Source organism: Vanellus vanellus, assembly GCF_965231255.1.
Source record: "Vanellus vanellus genome assembly, chromosome: 2".
Taxonomy (NCBI): Eukaryota; Metazoa; Chordata; class Aves; order Charadriiformes; family Charadriidae; genus Vanellus; species Vanellus vanellus.
This window is the reverse complement of record NC_138906.1, coordinates 33,684,647-33,710,203: the sequence shown is the minus strand read 5'-3', so window position 1 is coordinate 33,710,203 and position 25,557 is coordinate 33,684,647. Positions and strand designations below refer to the sequence as shown.

The following is a 25,557-nucleotide window of genomic DNA, read 5'->3' as shown; positions in this document are numbered from 1 at the left end:
GCTGACTGTGAAATGTGTGTTTCAACAGAATTATTTCGCTATTGCTTTGGTCAAAAATATTTGAAGTTTGTCAAAGTCTAATGAAGGGAAGACCAGAATGATTTAAAATATTTTGACTGACAAGAATAATGGCTTCTAAAGCTCAGCTTTCAGGTAAAGATGCTTTAGAGCACACTGGGATGTTGTTTATGAATTATTTCATAAACAAAAAAGATGCTTAATATTACTCATGCTGAACCTTGTCACAGTGAACTAAATGGGAAAATTCATGTATTCATTGAAGCAATGGGGATTTCACTTAGGCTTTCAACTAAATACCATAGCTAGAAAATAGCTTCCCTTAACTGTGCTGTTTTCACTCAGATTTACTACTGTGTCTCATGAAATCAATGGGAATTCCACAACCGAAAATATCGCTTGCTGCATAACAATGGCAAAATTTGAGATTCTCTAATTGTTGGATGAATAACCAGTGTTTTGAACGTGGCAATATCCTTCAACTTAGAGGAATAAGGACCATCCTCAAAGCAGAGGAAAAATGCTATTAATTTTTTACTATTTAATATATTGAAAGTTTTTGTTTAATATTCTGAAAACTGTAAGGGTGAGGATACATGAATGCACCTGTGCAGGGAATGTACCTGTGTTTTAATTTCAAGGATTAGAAGAATAAATTGTGAAGAATAAAGGGATTTTTTTTAACAGAAGGACGCTGAGTGGCAATTCTTGTTTACTGCATCTGTTAATGCCTGTTGGAACATAAGTTGACATTCTTATTTGACATGCATGAGCCTCCTGTAGCTCAGGTGTACAAGTTTGATTTCATGACATTTAGCAAGCAAGAGATGCATTCCTGGAACTTAGACATGGAGTCATGATGTCCTCACCCTCCACTCTTGGATTTGGGCATGCAGAAATGCTGCTCGTTCCCTATTCTACACGTAGCATTTGGGGCTCATGGGAACGTGTTGCTCTTGAAGGTTTCTCTGAAAATGCAAGCCCTTTAGGATATACGATTCACAATTTCAGAAGTGTGGTAAAACGAATTCTGCTTTCATTCTGCTAGTCAACGCTTTTTCTTGATAAAGAAAAGCCCAAGCAAGTGGAGAAAGTATGAACATTGGAAATAGGTGTGGTGTGGGATGGTTGATGCAGATTATGCAGTTGTGTTCTCATTCTAACTTGAAAAGTTTTCAAAGTCACTGTGAGCAGAGGCTGCCATGCTTCTGTCTTTGCAGTGAGTCTCGGAGGAGAGCAATTGCAATCCAAGTGAGGGTCCTGGTGTGCACTGATGCTCCAGAGCTACCTCTGCCTTCCTCAGCTTGAGCTGGCGACAGCTCTTCTGTTGGAAGATCATGGTTGATAGGTCCTGCATAAACTTGGCGTAATGACTAGCTCTTGCATAATCATGAATTGGAGGAAAGATCTCATGTGACATGTTACTTATGAGGAACTTAAAGCAGAATGAAAATTCACATGCAACTGACTGATTCCTTAAGCAAGGTTTTAAGTGACAAGACAGCTGTGGACTGCAAAGCCAACAGACGCACTCTTGCACCTTCAGGGGTGTGTGATTTTCCCCTCCATTAGGAAAAATGGAGTTCTCACTTCTGTAGCTGTTTTGCAAGATCTAAGAACATAGCAGCTGAGAATCTCTCTAGGCTGCCTCATTGGAGTTCTTCCTAGTTCACTTTCAGGCTAAGTGTTTTTTCTTATCTACTCTCTCTTCCACTGTTTCCTTCACAATGGGAAATCTTATTTAATTAGGAATATCTAAAAGCTTCTAAAATTATCTGAGCAGATCTTCTAGTGAACCAGATGTTGCGTGTTCAAATCACTTTAGATTTTTGATGCAGGTAGATTTTGAAGGTTTTTCTTCATTTAACTAAAGGGAATTTTCAGCAAAATTTGAAATTACCTTTGTAATTTGAGTATTTCTTCGTATATAAATAGCTAACATTACTCTTTTTTCAGTAATGGCTCTAAAACAGACTCAAACCTTTTGACAAAGCTCAAATGGTTGAGTATATAGAAAGCACCACCATTTAAGTAAGCTGGACATGGCGGTGGTTCTACTGTCTTGTGGCTTGTTGGACAGCATTTAACATTTACAAACTGCAAATGTGAACAGATAGCAAACATTACAATGAAGAGCTTCTGGACACCATGGAAGGGTTTTTTCTTATTTAATCTCTGCATTCCTGGGACACTTGTGTGCAACAATGGGAGGACCAAAAAATCTAAGAGGTTTTGATGGACTGTTCACTATCAAAGTTTATATATGTATAAATTAACTCATTGTCTTCTTTTCTGAGCCCATCTATATGCTCAAAAGGATTACAAGAAGCCATGTTAAAATTCTTTAACGGTTGCTCCTGTAAAATGTATATTTTCTTTTCAAAATCTATATTCTTTGGGGAAAATGTTAAATTAGGTGTTTAAAAAGATTCTGTAATGAAATTATTTATGTTGAAACATTGCATTGCAAAACTGAAGCAACTCTTCATTTCACTTTAATTTTTCTTTAATCAAAAGAAGACAGGGGCAGAAAAATACTCCAGTCCAGAAATACTGTCCCTCTAATTTGATCCAAAAATTCGAAATCAATGAAATTTACTCTGAAATAGCATTACTTATTGCCTTAGTCTAACTCCAAGTTCCAAGTGGGATACAGTCTGCTTTCAGATAAACTCTTAAATTCAGCCCTTTTTCCATGTCTATTATGACATGAAAAATCTACAGATTCTGGGGTTGTCACTATGAACTGAGTACATCATAGACTACCTCCATGAGCATAGTCAGCTGTCAGAATCCAAAAAACTCAAGACAAACTGGGGATTACATTTGCTAAATCCTAATGGATGGTTGCTTAGGGAGGACCTCTTTAAGAAGACACGTTAGCTGAAGCTCAGTTTGGTCTAGCTTCTCTGTAGACTGATTCAGTTTGAGAAATTAAACGTTCTTGAAACTTAATGAAAACCAAGGTCTTGCTCTACCACAAAGATGTGGCTAGTTTAAGGGCATTTACAAAATGCGTGGAACTTTAAACAAGAAAAATAGAGAAGCAGAAATAAAAAAAGGAAAGAATCTAACATCAAAAAGGTGAAAGGAATTACGAGATTTAACAAATATAAAGTCCTGTACCTGGGGTGGAGTAACCCCAAGCAGCAGTACAGGCTGGGATCTGTGGGTGTCTGCTGAAAAGGACCTGGGGGTCTTGGTGGGCAGCAAACTCACCGGGAGCCAGCACCGGAGGTAAATCGAGCCATGTATCGGTGAAGACAAAAGTATAGTCCAGCCAGCAGATCAAAGGTGTAATTACTCCACTTGGCTTGGCAGTTGCTAGGCCACATCTGGAACAGTGTGTCCTGCTTTAGTCAACCCTAGTTCAAGAGAGACATTAAAAAGCAAGAGTGGACCAGTAAGGGTGCCACCATGATGATCAAAGGGTTGGAGGAATTTGTTCAGCCCAGAGAAAAGAAGACTTGTGGAGATCTAATCACAGTCTTACAATACCTAGAGGTAGTTATAGAGAAGATGGGGGATGCACAGTGACAGAACAATTGCCAACAGAACCAAGTTGTTGCGGGTGAAATTCCATCTGAATATAACAAAAATGCTGTGGAGTGCAATTGAACACTGGAAGAGATTGCCAAGAAGTGGTGGCACCTCCCTCATTGGAAATACTTGACTCACCTTGACAGGGCACTGGATAACCTAATCTCAGACCTGCTTTCAACAGGAAGGTAGATAAGCTCCAGAGATCCCTGCCACCCTAGACTGCCCTGTGACTCTGTGCTAACTTAGGAAAGCACGAAGGAACTCAGAAGACAAGCCACAGGCTGAAGAAGGGCTTTGATAGGTGAGATAACATTGACCTTAAGCCTTTGGCAGAATGGAGGGAGAAAGATGTGAGGAAATGTATTCTTTTCCATCTATATGCCCCTCTCCTCCTAGCTTCCTTAATGGCAACAGGCTTTAGAAGCTGAAAGTGTCAGGTGTAATGCTACAGCACTGTATGACCCATGTGGTCATGAAAGAGTGTGTCAAAACCAGTCAGCAGTCTGGGTCAGTGCATTGTGTATGGCAAGTCCTGTCTCTCCAAAAGGACCAGTAAGCAGAAGCCTGTATCCTGGGAGAATATCAGCAGCCACTGACAAGAGCTAGGTATCAGCAAGGTCAACAGCTTCCACTGTTCCACTGTATTGAGACCAAATGAGTATCCTCATAAAACCAAGAGTTGGCAGTGCATTCCTGCAGCATGCAAATTAGCAAATTGAAACTTTAATCCCTCTCAGAAATGAGAAAAGCTTAATGGTTGCTTTCTCATATCTTTATTTTGAGGGATGAAGACAAATTACTGCTAGTGAATACAGTAAGTCTAATTCTCCAGTAGATAAGATTGTTTATCCTTAGTTTCTTAAAAATTAACTTGCTGTTTAGCTTTATAATTTCTGATAAAAAAAGTATGGTAAGAATTGCATTCCAAGCAACTTTTATTGTAACATTGCCACTATTTATAATTTTTTACTTTCTTTATTCTCCATATTTCATATCTGATGATAAAAGGAAGGTTACACTAATACTTTTTTTGCTGGAAGTTCATTTAATTAGATGCATGTTTTAGTGTACTTGTTATATTGAGATATTAACTTACTTAAGAGTCTTATCTTCACAATAGAGAGAGGAATAATTTTTTTCTTAAGGAAGAAAGCACTCATCTAAATTGGATTGTCAGCTTCTCATGGGGTTCTTCTGCTTTGTTTTCAAGCCGTCTTTCTCGACAGGTGGCTACTTTGTTCCAGTCAACAGAGGAAAATTCCATGAGACATCTTGTCATTGCCCGTAGTAAAACGGCATCCTCAGTGTTCTCAAATGGTACTCTGCAAAAAGAACAAAGTGAATGTGCATTATCTGAATGTTTCCAAACTACTTTGGAGCTAATTTACTAAACCTGCTCTGTGTAGAAAGTGAAGTTAGAAGTCATAATGCAAGGATTTGAAAATTTTAAATATTTGGAAGGCTTCCTTCTGTTAACAAATTTAAGAAAGCAAAACAAAATGAGAAAAAAACGGAATCACAGGATCCTAACGAAAAAAGATCATGCCATAAATTATTTAAAATATGTTTATAATAGACTTTAAAATGTTATTTTGTTTTCACTGCTTTTTTTTTCTCCACAAAAATTATAATTGTTGTATACTTTTAAAGCTCTGATTCAATGGAAATCATAAAACTAATTTTATGATTTCATAGTGATATGATACACATTAATGCAAATGCATATTGATTTCAAGATGGATCTTTTAACTAGCCACCACTCAAACATCCCTTCTCCAAGCTCTGAATCCAGAACACCGTGACCTTGTGTTGTTCACGTATCCTGCCACAGCTGTAATCTGGGAGAGAAAAGCGGTAGGCTCACACATCGATGCAGAATTGACAAGGACTTCATGACAGACCAAAAACTTTAACTCTGACAAAATAATAAAATCTGATCTTACAAGAACTTGTTTCATAAAGATGTACTTGCAGCAACACACATCTAATATAAACCATGCGACTACTTCCACCGAGTGTAACACACTTTGCCATGCAACGGTACCTTGCAAAGCCTAAGCATCTACATAAGATGGAGAGGAAGCTGTACATCCATTCTATCAATGAGGATGGCTAACTCCACTGAAAGCAGGTAAGAATTCATTTTTAAACACAAATTAGCTTGATTGTAAAGAGCTGTACTCAAAGTGAGTAGCTATATAAAATCAAATTGTTAAAGGATATCATCATATGTAGGCTTATATTATTTTCTTTAATAAAATCTTCATATTTTCACATGTAAAGCCACAAAGTAAAAATAAGCCTGATATCTGAAGTTTGTAAATTTACTCTTATAAAGATAGCATCTAAATATGTCATCCCATTAAAATGCAACCTTTACCCTGCCTCAATCCAAACACAGAGATAACAGAAACAAGTTTCACATTTAGTTCTATGATTTTGAAACCAAACAGAGTAAAAGTAACATCAAGTATAGACTAAAAATGTTTCATTCTACAACTTATAATATTTTCCAGACAGTATGCATTTTTGAACAGCTGGTCAGGGTAAAGTTTTCAGGGCCATAATATAGAACAGCTATTCTGATGCTCTAATACTTAAAGTGTGCTTTTTCTAGTGATCAGTATTTGATCTTATAAATAAATAGCATTTTTATATACGCATTTCCAAATGTGGAATACCTTTCAATATTAAATTTCAGACAGCAGCGGGTAGTTTGTCTCATCTGAATAGTATAGAGTTGTAACTACGTTAAATATGAAGACCAGAAATTTTTTCAAAAGCTCATTTTTACTGGACATTTTCTGTGGTTAGGGTATTTTTCAGACACGAGAAGAGCAAAATAAAGTAAATACTTCAGAGATGCAAAAGAAAAACAAAATCCAAAAAATTACTTACCTATTTGTGTGATTTCCAAATTCACAACCTATAACAAAAAGTTCAAATTAAAACATTAGTGTCTGTACAGCATTTTGATTAGCTGAGGATTACCATCCTGATCCTAAATTACTTGTTCAAATTAATTGAAAACTAACGGATGATTTGAAATATTCATCTTTTATTAAATTACTGTGGAAACAAGTATCTATTGGGGGTGTTTTAAGTTTATGTAGTTCTTGTATTTTATTTTCCATAGACATACATTTCCATGCATTTTTTTTCTTTCACAGAAAAATGATGCTACTCTCTATATATGTGAATTATTGCATGGTAGAGAGAAAGACAATTGTATGCCTACTTCAATAATTATCAGCAAAACAAATAAATTATTAAATATGATTAAACTATCCTTTTCTTCCCAATCTTTTCAAAAATATTGTTAAATACACTGCTTTCAGGTTTACTATTGTGATATATAGGTTAAAAAAAAAAAAATCACTGATATTTTATTACTGTTCCAAACTTCATCGGCACTACTGTTCAAAATGCTACCATTTCAGTCATCCATGCACAGTATTGTTTTTCTTATCTTTAAAACATCAAAAAAGCACATAAGATTGTGTGGCATTTCAAGGTTTGTTCTGGATTGTCATACAGTGCAAGTCACAAAGTTCTAGGTGGTATTCACCTGCTTTCTCATGTCAGGATCATGCTGTCTTCCAGATCTGAGTGTTTTAAGAACACTAAAAATTATTTTATATGCTATTATAAGACATCATTAAAATATTCTCAGCTTGGAAAGCATAAAAAAGAATCTTCTTACAAAACTAGGCAAGATATGCAAAATTTAAAATGCTATTTAGAAGAAAATACTTTCTTTGAGAGATTATTTTATAAAAGCACTAGAGGGCATCAAAACTCTATGATACTGATCACTGTCTAAGACTCAACCTAGAAGTGTACTGAGATGTTTTTAATTAAATAAAAGTAAAACTAAACACTCACAAGACACATATTGAAAAAATGAAATTTTGTTTGTTCAGCTATCTTTAAAGACAATTCTGTAACTACAGGAAGTGACTATGACTTATTTGCCACAATAACCTTAGCAGAAGGATTCATTTGTTGCCTGTTGCTGCTACTACTACTTACTTTATGAAGCAATTTGGCTGAGTTCCTTATAGTTTTATACTTTATTACCAAACCTAATAACTTTCTATCAGATGAATGAAAAGAACTTTTTCAAATTCAAATCACCTAAAAATGTATACTTTGCCTTACATGCCTATAAATACCTGAGGGCATCATCAGTCTTCTGGCTGGTTGAGTGCCTCTGCTAGATCCCACTGTAGTCCCCAGGGGTGTATTTACTCTCTTTCCAAAAGCTATTGACTGCAGAACACAAGACCTTTCACAGTTATAAAGATGAAGTGCTGACTCCCGTTCTTTTTGTGTAACTGCTGTTAAAAGGCATATAAAAATTTTATTTTTTCAACCAACCTAAAAGGCTTCTATTATCTATCTGCACGCAGTAGGTGGTTCACTTTTTTTGTGCAGAGCTTTGTAACAATAGCAGTGTAAATCTGCATAATTTCACAACATTTCACATCATTTCAAAATGGGAACATGAAGTGATACTTCCTAAGGCTTTAGAGTGAAGCTCTGTCCAATAAAATTGTTTTTTCTTTTGAGTGCAGCAGGATCAGAAGTTTTAAACCAAGAAACTAGAATGCAAGACTTTTCATACCTCTGTAATGAGATCTACTGCAGAAATCAGTAAAGGTTTCTTTATGAATAGCAAAAACAAGTCCTGATTCAAGACCAGTTCAATTCCCATTGCTCAATTACAGAGAAAACTGTAGGAGTACAATCAAAAGAAAAGCTTCAAATCTTCCTGTTCTGCACTTTAATTAAAAAATAACTTTAAATTTTAAACAAAGAGTTTGAGACTGTTAAGTCAAATAGGGGATTTTAACTTCAGTGATATGAACTGCATACTAATCCAGTACTTCAGCTATGGGACAGAAGTGAGGACAAGTAACTAACTCTGGCAGAAGCATTTTGAATTCAGGGGAGTTTTTAAGTCATGGTGTCTAGGGGACCAATTACTGCAGTAGTCATGCCTGGAGGTAACAGCAGTGTGAGCACGTCTTGTGTATAGGACACAGCCAGGACTATGCTGTGGTAATGTTCCACAGATGGTGAAGAAGCTTCGTAATGTTAGAGAAATAGTCCACTAAATAGAAAGTGCAGGGTACAGTTTGATACAAATTAATGCCTCAAGTCTTAATCCAGGACTGATTACAGTATAACTGTATTTAGGAGATTAAGTCCAGGAAGTTTTATGGAAGTGTTTCTAGACCTGTAAATGCAACATGTATTTTCCAGCACATTAAGCTCCAGTCATCACTCCCTAGTCAAAAAAAGATCATTAATAAAACAGCCCGACAGACATGCTAAGCACAAATGTAACACAAGACCAAATATTCAAGAGACTGGATGTACCAGTGCAAAACAAATGTGTAAGCAAATGGCCATGTGGTCAGATCCAGCAGCTCCTTATCAACCCCTGACACATGCTGTGGCCCATCCACCAGCTTTCCTTCATGACAGAGCTAAGCAGTCTGCCAGCACCTGCAGGTGTCCTGGGGCTGCCTTGCTCAAGTCCTGCACCCTGATTCTCCCAGAGACTGGAGCAGGTTTTCAAGATGACATTGTTTCTTCTTGCTACTTTCTTATGAGGTAGAGCTGGGGTAGGAATCAAGACTTTTCTCAGTGCTCTCCAGTCATTTTCAGTCCTCCTTCCAATCACATAGCTCTCCAAACAATAGAGACAAGTATCACCTAAGTTGGTTTTCTGGGTGAGCTGTGGCAGGTTTATGGATTGACCGATTTATCATCTGGCTATTCTTAAGAATTTTTTTTTTTTTTCTGTAGAATTTACATTAGACAAGCTGTGAAAGATCTCTTGATGATTTATGAAGATTTATATTTGAAAGCTTGGGCAGCATGTACCTCATCAAGAAACGTGCATATACATATTTAAACTAAACGTGGATAGCTGAGGATATTATCCGTATCTAAGTAAACATGCTCACCCATGTGAATATACCAGTTTGCATGCACAATTGTAGGTACCCGTTTCTAAGAACAGGCTTTTATCTGTCTTACCCAAAAATATATAGACCAAGACACAAGATAAACATACATAATTTAAAAACAAAAAGACAGAAATCAAAAGCATTTGGCAAAGTAAACTGTTCATGCCATGCAAACTCCATTTGCTTGACAAATCTTGCAAAAAATGGGTATCTGTTCATTAAATATTTTGCTATACCAACAAATGCATGTAAAAGAACAGGCAACATTAATTCTCCTATTTTCAAAACTGATTAAAATCAAAAGCAACTGTCAAAGCTTTGTGAGAAGAGGAAAGCAATCCTTACACTTCCTGTCAAGGAGCTGTACTGAAGGAAGGAAGTATATCACATACAGACGGTAGTCTGGGTCTTGTGCCAGAGGGTTATGGAATAGGTCTGCAAAAATTATACAGAAAAAACAAACAGCATCACAGAAAACCAAATCCAGCAAAAGAAAACCAACTAACTTAGCAAGGCAGGACAATTAAACATCACTAGTAGCCAAAGATTTTGTACAAAATATTATCAAATTCAAATTGTTCTTATATTGTGTAACCTAAGAATGGTCTCTTTACACACACAAAATTACTCAACTTAACATGGACTGCAAGAAGTGGCTTATTGAAGAGTATGCAAAATACTACAGGTAAAGGTGCCATCATGCGCTCCAAACCTTTGAAGGCTTTTTTCTATTTTTTATGATATACAGACAAAATCACTAAATGGTTGCCTTTGATTTTCTCATGTATTGTTAGGTGATGCCTATTTTAAATAATGGTAGTCTTTTAGATGTGACAGCTTAAAGGTAAGACACAAAATTTGTAAGGGGAGGGTGTTAGAACCAGATGAGCCTTAGGACACCTAAGGCTTTATCACAGCTGATATAAATTTTTTATCCCATAGACACACTATAAAATGTAAACACTCAGTCTTTTGATGTTTTGACAGATGATGACTTTGAAGATTCAAGAAACTTAAAGAGTAAAATGTTTAAAAGGGCCTAAGTTCCAAGAACCTGGGTCCCACTTTCATTGAGACTTGAGGTACCAAACTCCAAAAGCCCATTAGCAACTTGATTAAAATACTTATGTTCAGGTTCGCATTACCCGAATAACCAAACCTGTGCAACATAGAGACAGGTATCAATGCTGCATTGCTGCTTTGCCAGATGTGGCACATTTGCCTAGCTGACATGCCAGATCAGTTTCACGAGAGTGACATCTGAGGTTGATTAAAATAGTAACTGGCGCATTCCCAGATCAGCTAACAAACAAACAAACAAACAAGTGTTGTTGGGTGCGGGGTTTTTTTCTAAATGAAAAACATAATAATGCTATTTTTCTCCCTATATAAATGCTGTTCTTCTGTGACACTAAGAATAATCAGGAGGCTGCTACCTTGAGATCAGAGCCGAGAAAAAAAAAAATCTTAAATTGATAATTTTGACAACTGTTACCAAGGTCTACACTGGTCTGTTTTTCTCTTTTTGAGGAAAGGCTGCAGCTAATATTCACTCCAGGGCAAAAAAAAAACCTGTTATTTGTAATTTTAGCAGTTAGGGAGGGCAAAATGGTATTACAGAAGCAAATAAGAAATACTAGAAGAAGAAAAAAGTCTGGAAATATTCCACACAGATTTGTAAACTACAAGATACCATTTCATGTTCTCCAGGATAAGTGTGACTGCCAAAAAGGGCTCAGTGCTTGATGTGATTCAGCAGTTATTTTGAGGATGCAGTAAGGCTGGAATGGGCATTTGGTATCTGTGTACAGAAAATGCCTGTTCCTGTATTCAGAGGAGGACTTCAAATATTTTCATTATTGAACAATTTTTTTAAAAAATCACTGTACTTAGAAGTAGTAAATGACCCACAAGGTGGCAGCAAGTGAAAGTTTCATTTTTACTCAACAATGTATATAGCTATTTTTTCTAGTATGTGTTAATCAGAAAGAATATTAGGTATATATCTGATAAGTCTGTTCTTAAATCAAGGAAATACGTGACAGCATTCCAGAGAAAAAAATGCTTCAGAAAGATGTCTAAAAGCAGGTATGTTTGGTAGTGGAATGGAATGCAGATTCAAGAGAGATTTTTCCAACGCACAAATCAGTGTTGATACTAAGTACTTCTGACTCTAGATGCTACTTGGAGCACATCCCTCCTCATCAATACTGATTTTTAGGTTTGTTTTAGAGTACATTAATTTTTTTATTGGTCGTTCTTACAGTAAATCCAACCATTGTATGGATCAAGATGGTCTTATTTTACAAAACATCTGGGATCAATTCTTGGCTCTGCTATCTACTTTTTGTCAAGGTCATGCAATTTTACTTCTACAAATTAGGGATAATGCTTTCTTCCTCCACAATTTTGTCTGTTTTCTCTATTTGGACTGTAGGAAAACAGTGTGTCTAACCCACATGGGGCAGAAAGGAACTACTGTGGTAGAAACATATTGAAGCAGAAAGGGAGTTTTCTGAGGTCTAGCAGCAAGATGTTATCAGCTGTGGATAATAATTCAGTTGAGGCAATTTACAGAGCACATAACAAAAATCTTGGATTCCAAAAGGGAGATGTGAGCACAAGGTAAGCCCATAAAGAAACCCTCCGTGTCTCCCAACAGGCTGCAGTTATGAGCAAACCACTCAGTAAATCTTTAGAAGCTGAGTGTGTTCCCTAAATGCCTGACAAAGAATGGCATAATGCTACAAATCCAGTGCAGGGCAGTGGCTAAAAATCACAAGAGCCTTAAGGAAGAGAAATGAGACATTTTGGCAGCTGGATACTGATTCTGAAGTGAACAATAATAGTGTATTAGACTTATCCATTTTAATAGTTCTAATGTCCCCAACAGCTACAAAATAATAAAATGTTATTATGCATCCAGAAGTTCTGTTGAAGGCTAGCAAGGGTGTTTTTTTAATCGGATTGTCTGGCAATAAAATAATTCTATATCTAAATGATATAGTAATATGATATGATATATAGGATATGACTTTGCAAATGTATTTTGTTCATTTACTGCTGTCATTTACTTCAAATATGAAAGTGCATTTTATTAAACCAATAAGAGTCCTGTTAATTTGAGAACTCATTCTTATGGAATTTCTTTGAAATAAACACATTGACAAATTTTTCATGACAGCAAAGGTCAAAAAGGAATGACTGTAAAGTTAAGGTTATCAAGTTTCTTCCACTGATTAGTCTTTGCTTTCATATCTTTGAACTAAAGAATAATTTTTTATGAGGGTAGATTGGTATATTCTATGCATTGTTTGATAGTTCTCTTAAACACTTGCTTTTCTATGGTGGTGGCTAGTCCAATATGCACCCAATTTTCACTATGTCTTTGTGACTGCCACTCATAATAACTCATCAACACTTTAACTATCTGCTGTTTGTCTTTATTTCCCGCAGATGAATGCAACAAGAACAACAAACTTCCTGTGCTTGCTGAAGCTCCTTATTAATTGGTAGGGCTACAGCATTAAATTCAAGTGACTGCACCATTCATACATAGAATGTCTTTCCAGACTTCGCCTAATCACTTCCAACAACTGCATTCTTAAATGGACTGTTTTTTCAATCTTGCATATAATGAAAAATTTACAATAATTTGGCTGGCATGTTGTCTTCCTAAACACTTGATTTGTTTTTTAATTTTGGCCCCGTGTCAAGTTCAATTAAAAGTGTACTTTTCAAGCCATAGTTTCCTTTCCCACAATCAGACATTCGATTTTTTGAATGCATAAAGAGATATGGCTTGATGACATTCACCTCTATTAATTATGTCACTAAGCTGTGAAACTTGTTTCCTGTTTTCTCAAAGTACTGAGTGTTTGGCATGACCTATGATGACATTCCTTTAGGAACCATGGAAAAAGACTGCTTACGCTTTCACTTTCAATAGGTTAATAGCATGTAATCCTACATTCCCTGGAGGCTAGTTCTTACATTGTAACTTAGTGGCGCCAACACTGTCTCGTATAACTGAATTTGAAATTTCAGAGCCTATGCTACTTTCATTTCCAGCCAGTATATCAAAAAGTACGCTACTTAACAGATATTTTTAAACTTAATATCTAAAGTATATTTATTCTTAGACTCTAGAAACCCATAAAGTCACCCAAAAAGATGCAGAAAGTAAGTTCTGTGAGCAACGGAATTAATGAGGCAGGAATTTGGGTTCCATAACTTATCACTCACACTCTGAACAGCAGTAAGACCCGTTTCTCAACAATCTTTGTGATAATCTCACTGTAATCCCATGTTCCCTTACAAAAAGGTAGCAGTAAACTGCTTTGACTGCCTCCAAGCTACTCATCCTGGAGACTGGTTAGCCAGCAGCCAAAAAGAGTTAACTTCTGTACTCATTTGGCATTTTTTTCTTAGTTGAGGTACTCTCTGTGGAATTTTTGTGTCTTAGAGATCTCTTTCTTCTGTCAAATTTGGTTGAAATTGATAATTAGCTTCAAAAGCTATTGGCAAATGATGCGGAAACAGACAAGAAACATCCTGATAAGAAACACTAAAAAACTACCACTCACTCATCTGCAAAATAAAAACAAGGTATTACTTAGGTTCTGCAAGCTTATCATTCCTTTCAATTCCTTCACTGTTTCGCCAAGTTTTTTTAACTGGTTGTTGTGAAGCAAGAGAATCTGTAACGCGCGTAAGTGTTTCAGAGCACCTGAAATAAAGTGAAAAAAAAATTAATTATTCTCACCATACCCAACTGCCTTTATTAGGTAATTACTTTGTCATGCTGCACACTGAATTCAATATTCTAGTTATCCATCTATGTCTCCCTTTTGGTAACACCTTGCATGAGATTAGCAAAAATAAAAATTATCAGAGATTTCAATATCCAATTCATCTTTCTAGTCACATCCTTTGAACATATGCCTAACTTCTTTTATTCCAGACCCTCCCATTTGTCCCCATCACCCTTGCTTCAACAAATCAACACCAACTGCATCCTCCCTTCCCTCCTCCTATATCCCAGTAATCTTTGATTAATTATTCCTCACTGCTTTTACCCTTACCTAATATTACCTTTGCCTCACAAACAATAGTATATCCCCAATACTCCCTTTGCCTCACAAGCAATAAATAGTGAATTTCTTAGAAAACAGTTCAATTTCAAATAATTATTCTTGTATTAAAAAGTTATTACAAAATTATTGTTGTGGCTGACCCAGACTCACATCCTCACACCACATCAGGCATAGACAGCTAATTTTCTAAATTCTATGCAGTATTTCTCATCCACATTTCTCTATCACCGATACTTGCCCTGTGTTTACCCATATTTTGTTATCTTCTGTATTGTTTCTTGTGGCCATATGTTTCTTTCTTTCAAACATCCATTCTCAAAATCTTAGAGAAACCAATCAACATCATATCTCATCCCAACATTTTATAAGGACAGAGAAAAGTAAAATATTAACATTTAAAATGTCTAGAATATATACAAATTTATTATGCTTTGGCCTCTTCATTCACAAATTCACTAGTCTGGTACAGCCACTTCATTCTACAAGAGCAAGCAAAACTGAAATAGAAGTGTAAGACACGCAATTTTAAAATAAAACAGCTTTGTGGTAACTTTACAAAATACTTGACTATAAATGTAACTATACCATGAAGAAACTGCAGAACCTTAGTGAATACCTCATAAGTGGGGCAACTTACAAATCTATTACACTTTTACTTTCACGTTAAGTCTGTCACCACTGCTATTAGGTTTTTATCATATAAACATAAATGGCTCTCAAAAGGTACTTCTATCAGTTTACAGAGTACCTGGTCAGCAAGAGGACTACAAATCATCATGTAAAAAGAGCTTTACATGTTCATTTTCAATATGAAATATGGTCATGTAAGATCAAAAATATTTTACAATTGCCTGACATTAAAGTGAATGACATTTCATCCCTTAGACCAGGATAAACATATCACCTTATTGACACTCAAGTAGGCTGGAACAATTAAATCTCTAAGAAAAAATAATTAGCATGTATTATTACGCATACATAGGAGCTTTCAACCATGAAGTTACCTGCTGTCATCCACTTTTATAAATTTGAATGGCAATACACAGAAAAAAAAGTATAGGTCTCTGCTCAACAACCTAAAAAGGGAATATTGGTACCTGATATATCTGTCAGTTCATTATTGTTGAGATAGAGTTCAGTCAAGCAATAGTTTTTGATCAAGAAGGTTAAATCTTGGATCTGAAATTAGAGTTAGGAAAACTGTTATATGTCAGTCTAAATTTAACTTTGGAGAAGTATAAACACAGCCTCTTGAAAACTGTTTAACTGTCATTCATTTCAGTGGCCAGTCTGGCCCTACACTGTAAGTAGTTTCTTGTATTTCTGTTTAAGATTCTTGGTTTAAGGATTCTCTTGAGAGCTGAACCTTCATTAGAAATACTAATTACACATCAAATATGTGTAGAACAGCCTTACCTATTTTTTTTAACCAAAAAAAATAACATTTGTATTTGGAAACAGATTTCATTCATTGAATTACTGGTCTTCACATTTTTGTTTACTTCTATTCACATTTGAAATATTTTTTACTGTGAAAGCACACTTGTGGGATGTAATAATTCTACATTGATTTAAGAATACTCCTGAAATATATCCTTGGAATAAGCCCAGCACTTAGTTTTAAAATTATTTCTTCATCAGCAGGTCCAAAGAGCATATATTTGTTCTAAATTTCCAAAAATGATATTTAATTGGATTTACAGAATCAATTACAATTACAGAAGAAAAAAAAAAGTATGTATGGGTATATTCCCAATAAAGAGTTACCTTCAGTCCCTATGGAATCCCATCCCCCTGCTTGGAGAAACTCAGTTCTAATATTGTCTTGACTTCAATGCAAGGTAAAGTATATGCAATGGGATATCAAGCTGACCATTGTAACAGTTGAGAACTGAGAGTACTAATGGTGCCTAAGTATTTATCCTACAGTTTAAATGCAAGAACAACACAGAAGTTTGTTTCTGACACTACTTTGATTTCTGTGATGCAAAGCCACTTGTTAGTGGGGGAATGATTTCAGTCCTTGAATTGTGCCACTGATTTTAAAACAAACGTGATTTGCACTCTGTATTAACACTATCTGAAAGTTGGAAGGAGGAGAGTAAAACAGAGGTTTTTCCATTCCTAAAGTTCTCTTAAATCCTCTGAGAAAAGATACTTTAAAGTCCAAAATAATACCATTCTCTGAGTTTTGTTTCATCTCAGAAAAACCTGGTTCGGTGAAAACAGCAATATCCTACAAATAAAATAATCCTATTCTTCACAGTGATTACTGTATCTTGTATAGTGCACAGCCCACACACACCACTTGTATACAGTGGTGTTTCTCTGTCGTTGACAAGTTTGGGGTTTTTAGGATCAAATGACATATACTTTTTTGTGATAAAATTATTGCAATGTATTTTTAAGGAAAGAAAAAAAGATATCAGATCTTCTAAGTTCAGAAAAATATCCTCCCCCTATTATAGCATTTAGCTGATACTTCTGCTAAGAAAAGCCACTGAGTGGCTTCTCCAAACAAGTTACATAGAAAATGACATTTCCACACAAGTTATATAGAAAACAGAAGAATGCTCTTTGATACTGCTTAGGTAGGAAAGTTAGATCTATGCAAAAACCAGATTTATTTCTCTTTTATGGTCAGCAAGATCAGTTCTGCTTGGTCAACAGGCCATTTCCTCTTATTCTTTAGTGTCCTTTAGAAATACAAGGGAAAACCTTATTATATCTGTGATTTTAGTTCAACCTTTTAATGTATCCATATTTTTGCTTTTTTTGAAAATAGTTGGATAACCACAGGTCTTTCAATGAAGTCGACATAAGATGCTATATAATTGATGTTAGCCTGGGGCAGCAGATATACATACACTTCTAAGTGACATGGAATGTAAATTTATTTTTTCTGCTGCTCACAGAGCTACTTATTTACCTGAGCAGGCAATTCTGGTGCTTTAAAAACTTGAGCTCCTTGTGAAAGTCATGTAAACTACTGTACAGTAGGATATTTAAAAACAGGTTAGAAATTCATGGGTTGTATCACTTTTCTTGCTTTTTAATTACCAGTGGCTAATGGTGAAGGTTTGGATTCAATTCAACCATTTACTAATGGTTGGCTATGTATTTGGAGGTTTCTAAATCAGATAATTCCACTGTCAAGTAGATGATTTTGTGTAAGATACAATATGCCTAGACTTGGTTGGAAACTGTAGTGCCCAGAGATTTTGACAGAGCATTGTCTTAAAACCCCTACAGGATATGATAAATACTATAATCTATATTTGTACAGATGAAGTAAGTAAGGCACATGGTTTGTGTAACTGATTTAGGACCATACAGTGCATTGGAAACAAGAGAAATTAATGTGGCCCAATGTCATACTCTAATCACGCGCCTGGAAATCTTTCCTAAATCAAACATGTTTAGGTGGCACAACAGCCTGCATAATGGCAGAAGACACCCCATCAGCCCTAGCATTGCAGTGCTATTTCCTGTGCACAGGGAGAAGCACATTTGAAAGAGTGATATGTTGTCACTCTTGTGTGCATGATGGCAAAACGGAGCCTCACCTCAACCACCAGCCTGCCAGGAAATAAACTATGCATGTCTGCAAGGGCATAAAAAAAAAAGAGCTACGCATTTCCTGCAGTCCACTCCTTTCCCAAAATACTAGGAAGCCCAGAAGTTGTTATTAGAACAACTTACAGCCATATCACCCCGTGGTCTGTTCCGAGAGCTTCACACCCCGGTGGGCAGGGTATACTTGCTATGAGCTACACTGAAAACTGCTATCCCAGACCTCAAGTATCGGTATGCTATCAGGTAATTTTGCCATAACTTAGTTCTAAATATATCCAATCTTTCTTTTTATTGCTAATGTATTGGCAAAACCCCTCAGCTTCTTAAATGCACAAAATTTATAAATGACGTGAATCTAAAGGAAAATGTATCACCTTGTACTCTGTAATGTAAAACAAAATACTGTTTCTTCAAAACTGACATATTTAAATCAGTTAAATTTGTCTGGAAATTAAAAATAATTTATTAGCTAGACAATTATATAATACTACGTTAGAAAAATTACAAAATAATAATCAGGCAGTATAGATGCATTGTTCTTCTCTTTAAAGGAATACCTTATTACCTTATTGTTGTTAATCCACAAATACCTTAACCTATGAAATCGTGATAGACTTGGGATAATTCTTAGTCCTCTGGTGGAAGAAAAAAAAAAGTAACTTATTTCTTAACATTAATGGTGCTTAATCACTTTATAAACAGTTGAATCTTTTCTAAATAACATAAACACTAAAAAATTACACTTCTGTACAAATCATAGCAGAGAAAGATGCAAAGAAGGAGACAGTGTAAGCATTCTACACGCCTGAAAGCATAACAAAGCAGCAGGTGGTAAAGCAATGGGAACAAATGTTTTTTTCCCATTTATTTTCCCAGAAAGTATGAGTCCCATGTACTTTGCAGTTTGTAGAAACTGCTCAGAAAATAAGCTGAGAAGTTTGGCACCCTGGGGATACAAACCTAAAAGGAAAACTGCTTTGAAGGCACAGCATGGCTTATCCAGCCACAATGCCAGAGAAGCCAATAGCAGACACCAAGCACATCAATGTACATTTCTTCCCCCCCCCCCTCCCCCCCATATCAGTGTATACTGTGAAATCTTTTGCCCTTTTTTTCATGCCTCTTCTGTCCTCATATAAACTTAGTATATACTCATAATCATTAACTGTCTTGTTTTAAATAAAACTGCACATCCACTGAGGCTGGAACTCTCTCCTATGTGCTGGTAAGGTTTTTTGTTCAATTGTGTATCCAGCACTTTAAGCTTGCTAGTGTGCTATAAATAACAAATTACCCACTAACCAGAGAATATTAGTGAGCTGCCAAATAATTTTTACTAATTACTCCTCCTTATTTTTCATTGCTTTAAATAAATGTTCTTGATTTCCTCTAGAATAATTATAGATGACCTTTACATGACAAATTTTAACTGACTTAATGAAACTTTCTTTGTGGATTTTAGTATGTTGCAAGACTAGGGCCAGTGTTTCAGAAAGAACTAACAGGATTGATAAAAAGTAACCTCACAATATCAGCCTAAAATGATCCACCTCAAAGCCTAGTCTCTAGTTTCTCATGGGTTGGTTTGTTTGTTTGTTTTTTCAACAAACCCTCCAGATACAGACAAAGAGGGAGCAGACACCTTTTCTGATTGTGTATTTGAAAAAAACAAAAAACAAAAAACAAAAACAAACAAAAACCCCAAACAAAACAAAACAAAACAAAAAACCACCAAAACTGTCAAGAGCAAACCCTACAAAGTTGAGGTACTGTACTTTTATTCTCCTATATTACTGAAAGCCAGATTATCCCATGCTGCTACTTTGTTAAACTTTGTTTATTTGGCTTCCATAGAAATGAACCCAGCAAATATATATTTATGTGTCTATTGTCACAAGTAACCAGAAAATACATCCCTGCAAGTAGTAAAGACAAGCAGGTAAGTGTTGACAGGACATACAGAGCTCATACAGAGCTACTATCTAATTCTTCTGTATAGTTCTACCTGTATACCCCTCAACTATTTTTCAGGTAGCAAAGCCAAAATTTCCTCATATTCTTTGTCACTGCAGTTCTACACCTAGTTTACAGGTTTACATTTTAATTGGCTTTACTCCCTCTCTCGTAACAGCCTCATCTTGACTATCTCCAACCTTGATCTGTTGGGGTTTTTTCTTTCTTTTTTTTTTTTTTTTCTGGTATTAAGGCATTTAATTTGCCCCAGGTAGAGCTTAATTCCTCTAACATTTTAAAAGAGCCTGTCCTTTTCTGTATGCCTTCCAGACTTTGCATGTCTCTTACAAACTGATTCCTTTTGGCCTGCAGCACTCTTTTCATACCTACTGCTAAGTTAATCAGTTTTCTGAGGATGACAGCTTTCGGTGTCCAAAGGTACATTTTTTCATGTCCCTTTAATAGTAGTGGTTTAAAAATATAATCTCATTGCCTCTTATTTGATTGACTTTAATTATTATTTTTTCATTTTCTTATTTTAGCCAGCAGAAAACTATGTCAAACCAACAGTTAAGGAGGCATGATCTGATACTGAGATTGGCTGAGGTTCAAGGTTCATATAAATTGGTATAGAATAAAAGGAATTCACTTCTCTCCAATCATCAAAGAAGTCAGCTTGCATCATCTTTCTCAAAATGGTTTCATGGGAAGACAGATTGTTTCTGTATCTGCCATCTGAACATTTCTTTTTATTCCATACCAAAAGAAATTTCAAAGCCAGTGAGGGCAACATTTAAGAATTTAAAATATGCATACACAGTCTTAATTCTTTCACGTGTATGCATGAAAATAATTTTCTTGTATTGTTTAGAAAATACATATATGCATCTTGTAATTTTCTCATTATTTAAACTTCTCCCTTAGATTTTACGTATGTTTTCTTCTTTCTAAAATAAAAATTTTAATAATTTTGACAGTAAATATGTTTTACATTTTCTTTTCACAAATCATCAAATGCTTTCTGAGTGTAAATCAGGAGACATGCTACGGAATTTAAAGATAATAGTGGGCCCATGAGATTTTCAAGACAGCCTGACTTCCACTAAGAACAGGCTAGACAACACTGAAATTCCTTAACAACATTTTGTTTTGGTTTTTTTTTTTTTGCATTCGTAGGACCTAGAGACCTTGAAAATCTTGTCCCTGAATTATTAAACTAGATTAGTTCTTCATATATGGTATCAACCATAGAAACACTAGATGCACTTGTGAGACTGCAGACAGGTATGCAACACTTGGCATTATGCCCTGGCCAGAAATTCAAAGTATGCTTTTCAAAAACTTTGAAGTATGCCCTGTCACGTATCCGTCTTGTTATGGTAGCCTCTCAGCATGTTCATTCTACAACACACACCTCTATCAACCTAGATCACCCACAGGTTCATGAAAGCTTTGCCTTCCTTCACTTAGCAGGGTTTCTTCTCCTCATCTGCCCTACATCTTAAGCTGTTTCATAAAGCTCTCAGAGGAGATCAGTCCTCTGATCAGTACTGGCAGCCCCAAACAAGTGTTCTTGTACTCGCTTCATGTTGCCCTGCCCTCCCTTCAATTCTCAACAGTAGAGATGCAGGTAATTTCAAGGGTGCTACCAATGAGTTTACTGTTGCAATAACAGATTTCTTCAGGGAGGTCAGAAATTTGGCAGTTCTTAGACTGGGCAGGTCCTGTGTTTTTTCATTTTCCTTCTTGATACTCTTTCCACCCAGCCTTACGAGCTAGTTAGAACAGGCAGAGATCAGCCCATTAAGCCTCACTCCTCTGCTCCCTGTGGTAGAAGTTCATGCACAACTCTGTGAACTTACAGACCCTCGAGCGATTCTGGGCTGCTGGAGAAGGATTGTGTATCTAGGGTTGAGGCAGTTAACTACTTCACTGTGAGTACAGCTCTGCTGTCTGTGTCACCATTTCTTCCTACACAACATGTATGGACTAGATATAGATATGATTTATTGATATTTCACATATAAATTATGTTCAGAGAGTATCTGATACAGAAAGCGCTATGAAAGGTTACCATTTAGTGTGCTTTACTTTTAGTGAAAGCCAAAGACAAAAATATTTTACTTACTGTCCAGCCAGATACAATACTAAGACATCCACATTCCTCTTAAAGCCACAGATCTTCAGCTGTTTTTCTACTGCCTGACAGCACACAGTACATTTGTCAGCATAATATACTGCATAACTATAGATTCATTACATTATAACATATGCATATTCAGTGTCTAAATTAATACGCACACCAAAATTAATATATGCATCACAGCATCTTGCAAACTATAATGCAGTCTAACAGACATAAAGAGATATCAAATTAGCAGTTTCTATCTTAAATTGATAAAAATACTCCAACAGATATGTTACACTTACGCTAATTTTCCTGTGGAGAATCAGAGTTCACAGACATGAAGTAAAAAAGTAATGTTTCTTGGCTGGAGAATAGGCTTCTCAGGTCAGCTAACCCAGTACAGGTGATCAACAAGAAAACAGCTTACCTTGCAATACAGCTGCAACCTTATTTTATGAAACTTTACTTTATGCACATGACATTTTAAAATTATGCACCCAGAAAACCCTGCTTGTACATTTAGTGTTGAAAAAGGTAGACACAATTTTGATTTTCAGAGTATATTACTGATGTCCTATAATTTGTAAAAGCAATGAACCCTAGTAACGTAAGGATTATGGATCTCACTTACTAACGGTTGATAAAAAGTAAAATGTCTATCAGAAAAAAGTGGGTTTACTACATGAGTTATGTCCAACATCCTTAAGATCACCACTGTTTAAAACACAAAATTGGTATAACTTGGCAAACATAGAATGGCTTGGAAGCGCCGACGGGCGCGTCTAGAGCTGTCTGTCCTGGCTGCGCAATGACGCCAGCGCGTTCTGGGCACGCGGAGTATACATACAGTAACTGTGGGTGCACTTGCAAACGTGCCAGAGCTGTGACAGCTGCTGAACGGAGGAAGCACAGAGCTCACGCGACTCGTAGTGCGTACTAGCTGCTTGCTCCACACAGCTCACGTTGGGATAGCGGCCATTTGCCCAGGAACTCGATACGGCCACCAGCCTGACTGCAGCTGTCAGGTAAGGGAAAAATCTGGGACAAATGGCCGTATTTTCCTTTCTGCACAGACAGAACAAGCGGTGCTGTATGGAGAAAAACAGCTGTGTGACAACCACGGGCATGTCACCATCTGCCCCCGGGACTGCAGAAGGCGGGTGGCTGCCAGACATACCCACGGGGAATGCAGACCTACTGCGCTCCACAGTCACCCTTAAGTCGGCTGTGCCCCAAGATTTGTGTTTCTCAAACTCCCTTATTTGAGATGGCCTCGACCCCCCCTCACCCCGGGAGCCTCCCTCTCCCTCAGCCCCGGCTCTCCACCACACCACCCCGCGGCCCAAGGCTCCGATCGGGCCCTCCGGCCGCTCCCGCGGGCTCAGGTGTGCGGCTTCAGGTGTGCGGCCTCTGTCGGCCAAATCCTTCCCACGAAGGACAGGCTGCCTCGGAAGAGCCGAGCCGAGCCGAGCCGAGCCGAGCCGAGCCGAACCGAGCCGAACCGAGCCGCCCGCGCCCGCCCCAGGGCCGACGGGGGTGGAAGCCGAGGTCGGCCCCGCGCAACCGGGGCGAGCGGGGGCGGTTCGCTCCTTCCGCTGCCGCTGGAGGAGCCGAGCAGGCCTTCGCTTGGTGCGGGGCGGCCAGCCTTCCCCTCGCCTCCGCGGCCCCGGCCCGGCAGAGGGAGGGGGCGAGGCCGGCGCCGCCCGCCTGCGGGGCCGGGCCGGGGGCGCTGCGGGGGCGGGCGGGCCGCGAGGGGCCGCGCCAGGGGCGGCCGCCGTTCAGAGCGGCGGCGGCGCCGGGCGGGAGGCGGGAGAGCAGCGCGGAGGCCGGCGGGGCGGGGTGAGAAGGGGGGAGGCTGCCGCTCCGCTCACCTGCCCGCCGGCGCTGGCGGCCGCCGCCATTTTAGAGTGCAGTTCGTAGGGCGGGCGGCGGCAGGATGGAGCGCGGGCCGCGGGGGAGGGGGTGACAGAGGGTGGATGGGTGCGGCGGGGACAGCCCGGCCCTAGCGCTCCCTTCGAAGCGGCGGCACCGCTCTGAACAGCGAAATGTGAGCCTAGGCCGCTGCTGGGCAGCCCGCGCCCGAGCGTTAGACCGGACAGGGCCTCGCAGAGCGCGGGCAGCCGGGGCGCGGGAAGGCCCCGGGTGGCCTTGCGGGAGCGTCCGGATAGCGGCGGCTGAGGGAAACGGGAGAGACGTGCTTCTCCCCTGGGAACTCTCCTGGGAACTCGTATTTCCTCACAGTCCTGAAAAACTCAGCTACCTTTTATTTATTTATTTGTCTGTTTGTTTATTTGTTTTAAGCTACATTCCTGTGTGGGTTTAGGGGTTTTGTGTTTGGTTTGGGGTTTTGGGCGTTTGTTTTTTTGTTTGTTTGTTTTTGTTTGTTTGGTTGGTTTTTTTTTAAGCGCAAATCCTATGTACATGTATGTCTGTATGTCACCTATCAGGAAAACCCTCGTGACCTTAAGTTACAACTAATTTACACCGTAGACATTACTCATTTGCAACTTGCAGGTCGCCTTGGTGCCTGAGAAAACGCGTTCGGGTCCCGCTGCTGCTGCGACTCTGTGTTTGGTTATAAAGTAACACAAAACGTTTATGATATCCACATGTGCAAGCAGCTGTTGCCATGTTGCTATTTTTATACCCATTTTACTGCATTGCACAAGTTGAAGAATAGAAAAAGCCATTTCCAGGGTGTGTGCGTGCACACTTCTGTGTGTGTAGGACAATAGAAAATGTTTGATCGAGCTACAACAAAAACATGTCTGAAAACTTGGAGGTTTACTTAGAATTTAATTTACACAGACTACTCAAATTAGAAGAAATAGTCATTGTAAATTACGTGCAACTGATACACGAAGAGCAAATGTGTGTGCAAACATGAATATGCTGTCCCTCATGGAATTAATTATGTGCATGCCCTTGCTTGTTCAGACCACTGAAACTAGACGTTGTGTGTGATGGAGAAATGGAACTACAGTACAAGTATTTTATTGCAAATGTCTAACTTTCATAGAAAAATTGTGTGGGTGGCTTGCATTTCAGCTAGGTTGCTTTAAACAAATAGAAAACTCAAAAAGGCTAGACATCTTAAAAGTATAAAGCTGACAACAAAAATGTCTTTAATCACTTATTTTAGCTTCTAAAAGTATCTCTAGGGTATTAAAAAGAGGAAATGTACAGAAGAAGAAGAAACTGGTACACAGATGCATTTATTTTTTTTTTTTACATTTGAGTTCTATGTTTTCAATCAACAAGA

The 25,557-nt window shown here is 37.8% G+C and overlaps 1 protein-coding gene across 1 annotated transcript; it reads right to left on the bottom strand.

The window, feature by feature from the left end:
- Nucleotides 1–4,582: 4,582 nt before the first annotated feature.
- Nucleotides 4,583–24,196, bottom strand: LRRC72 (leucine rich repeat containing 72; the record flags this gene model as incomplete). The annotated part of the gene is made up of 9 exons (XM_082479474.1): nucleotides 4,583–4,883; nucleotides 6,460–6,487; nucleotides 7,737–7,901; nucleotides 9,888–9,977; nucleotides 14,158–14,271; nucleotides 15,736–15,817; nucleotides 18,780–18,849; nucleotides 22,296–22,369; nucleotides 24,167–24,196. 9 exons carry the CDS (start codon nucleotides 24,194–24,196, stop codon nucleotides 4,718–4,720), a joined length of 819 nt encoding a protein of 272 aa, XP_082335600.1. The 3' UTR covers nucleotides 4,583–4,717.
- Between the last annotated feature and the right edge of the window lie 1,361 nt (nucleotides 24,197–25,557).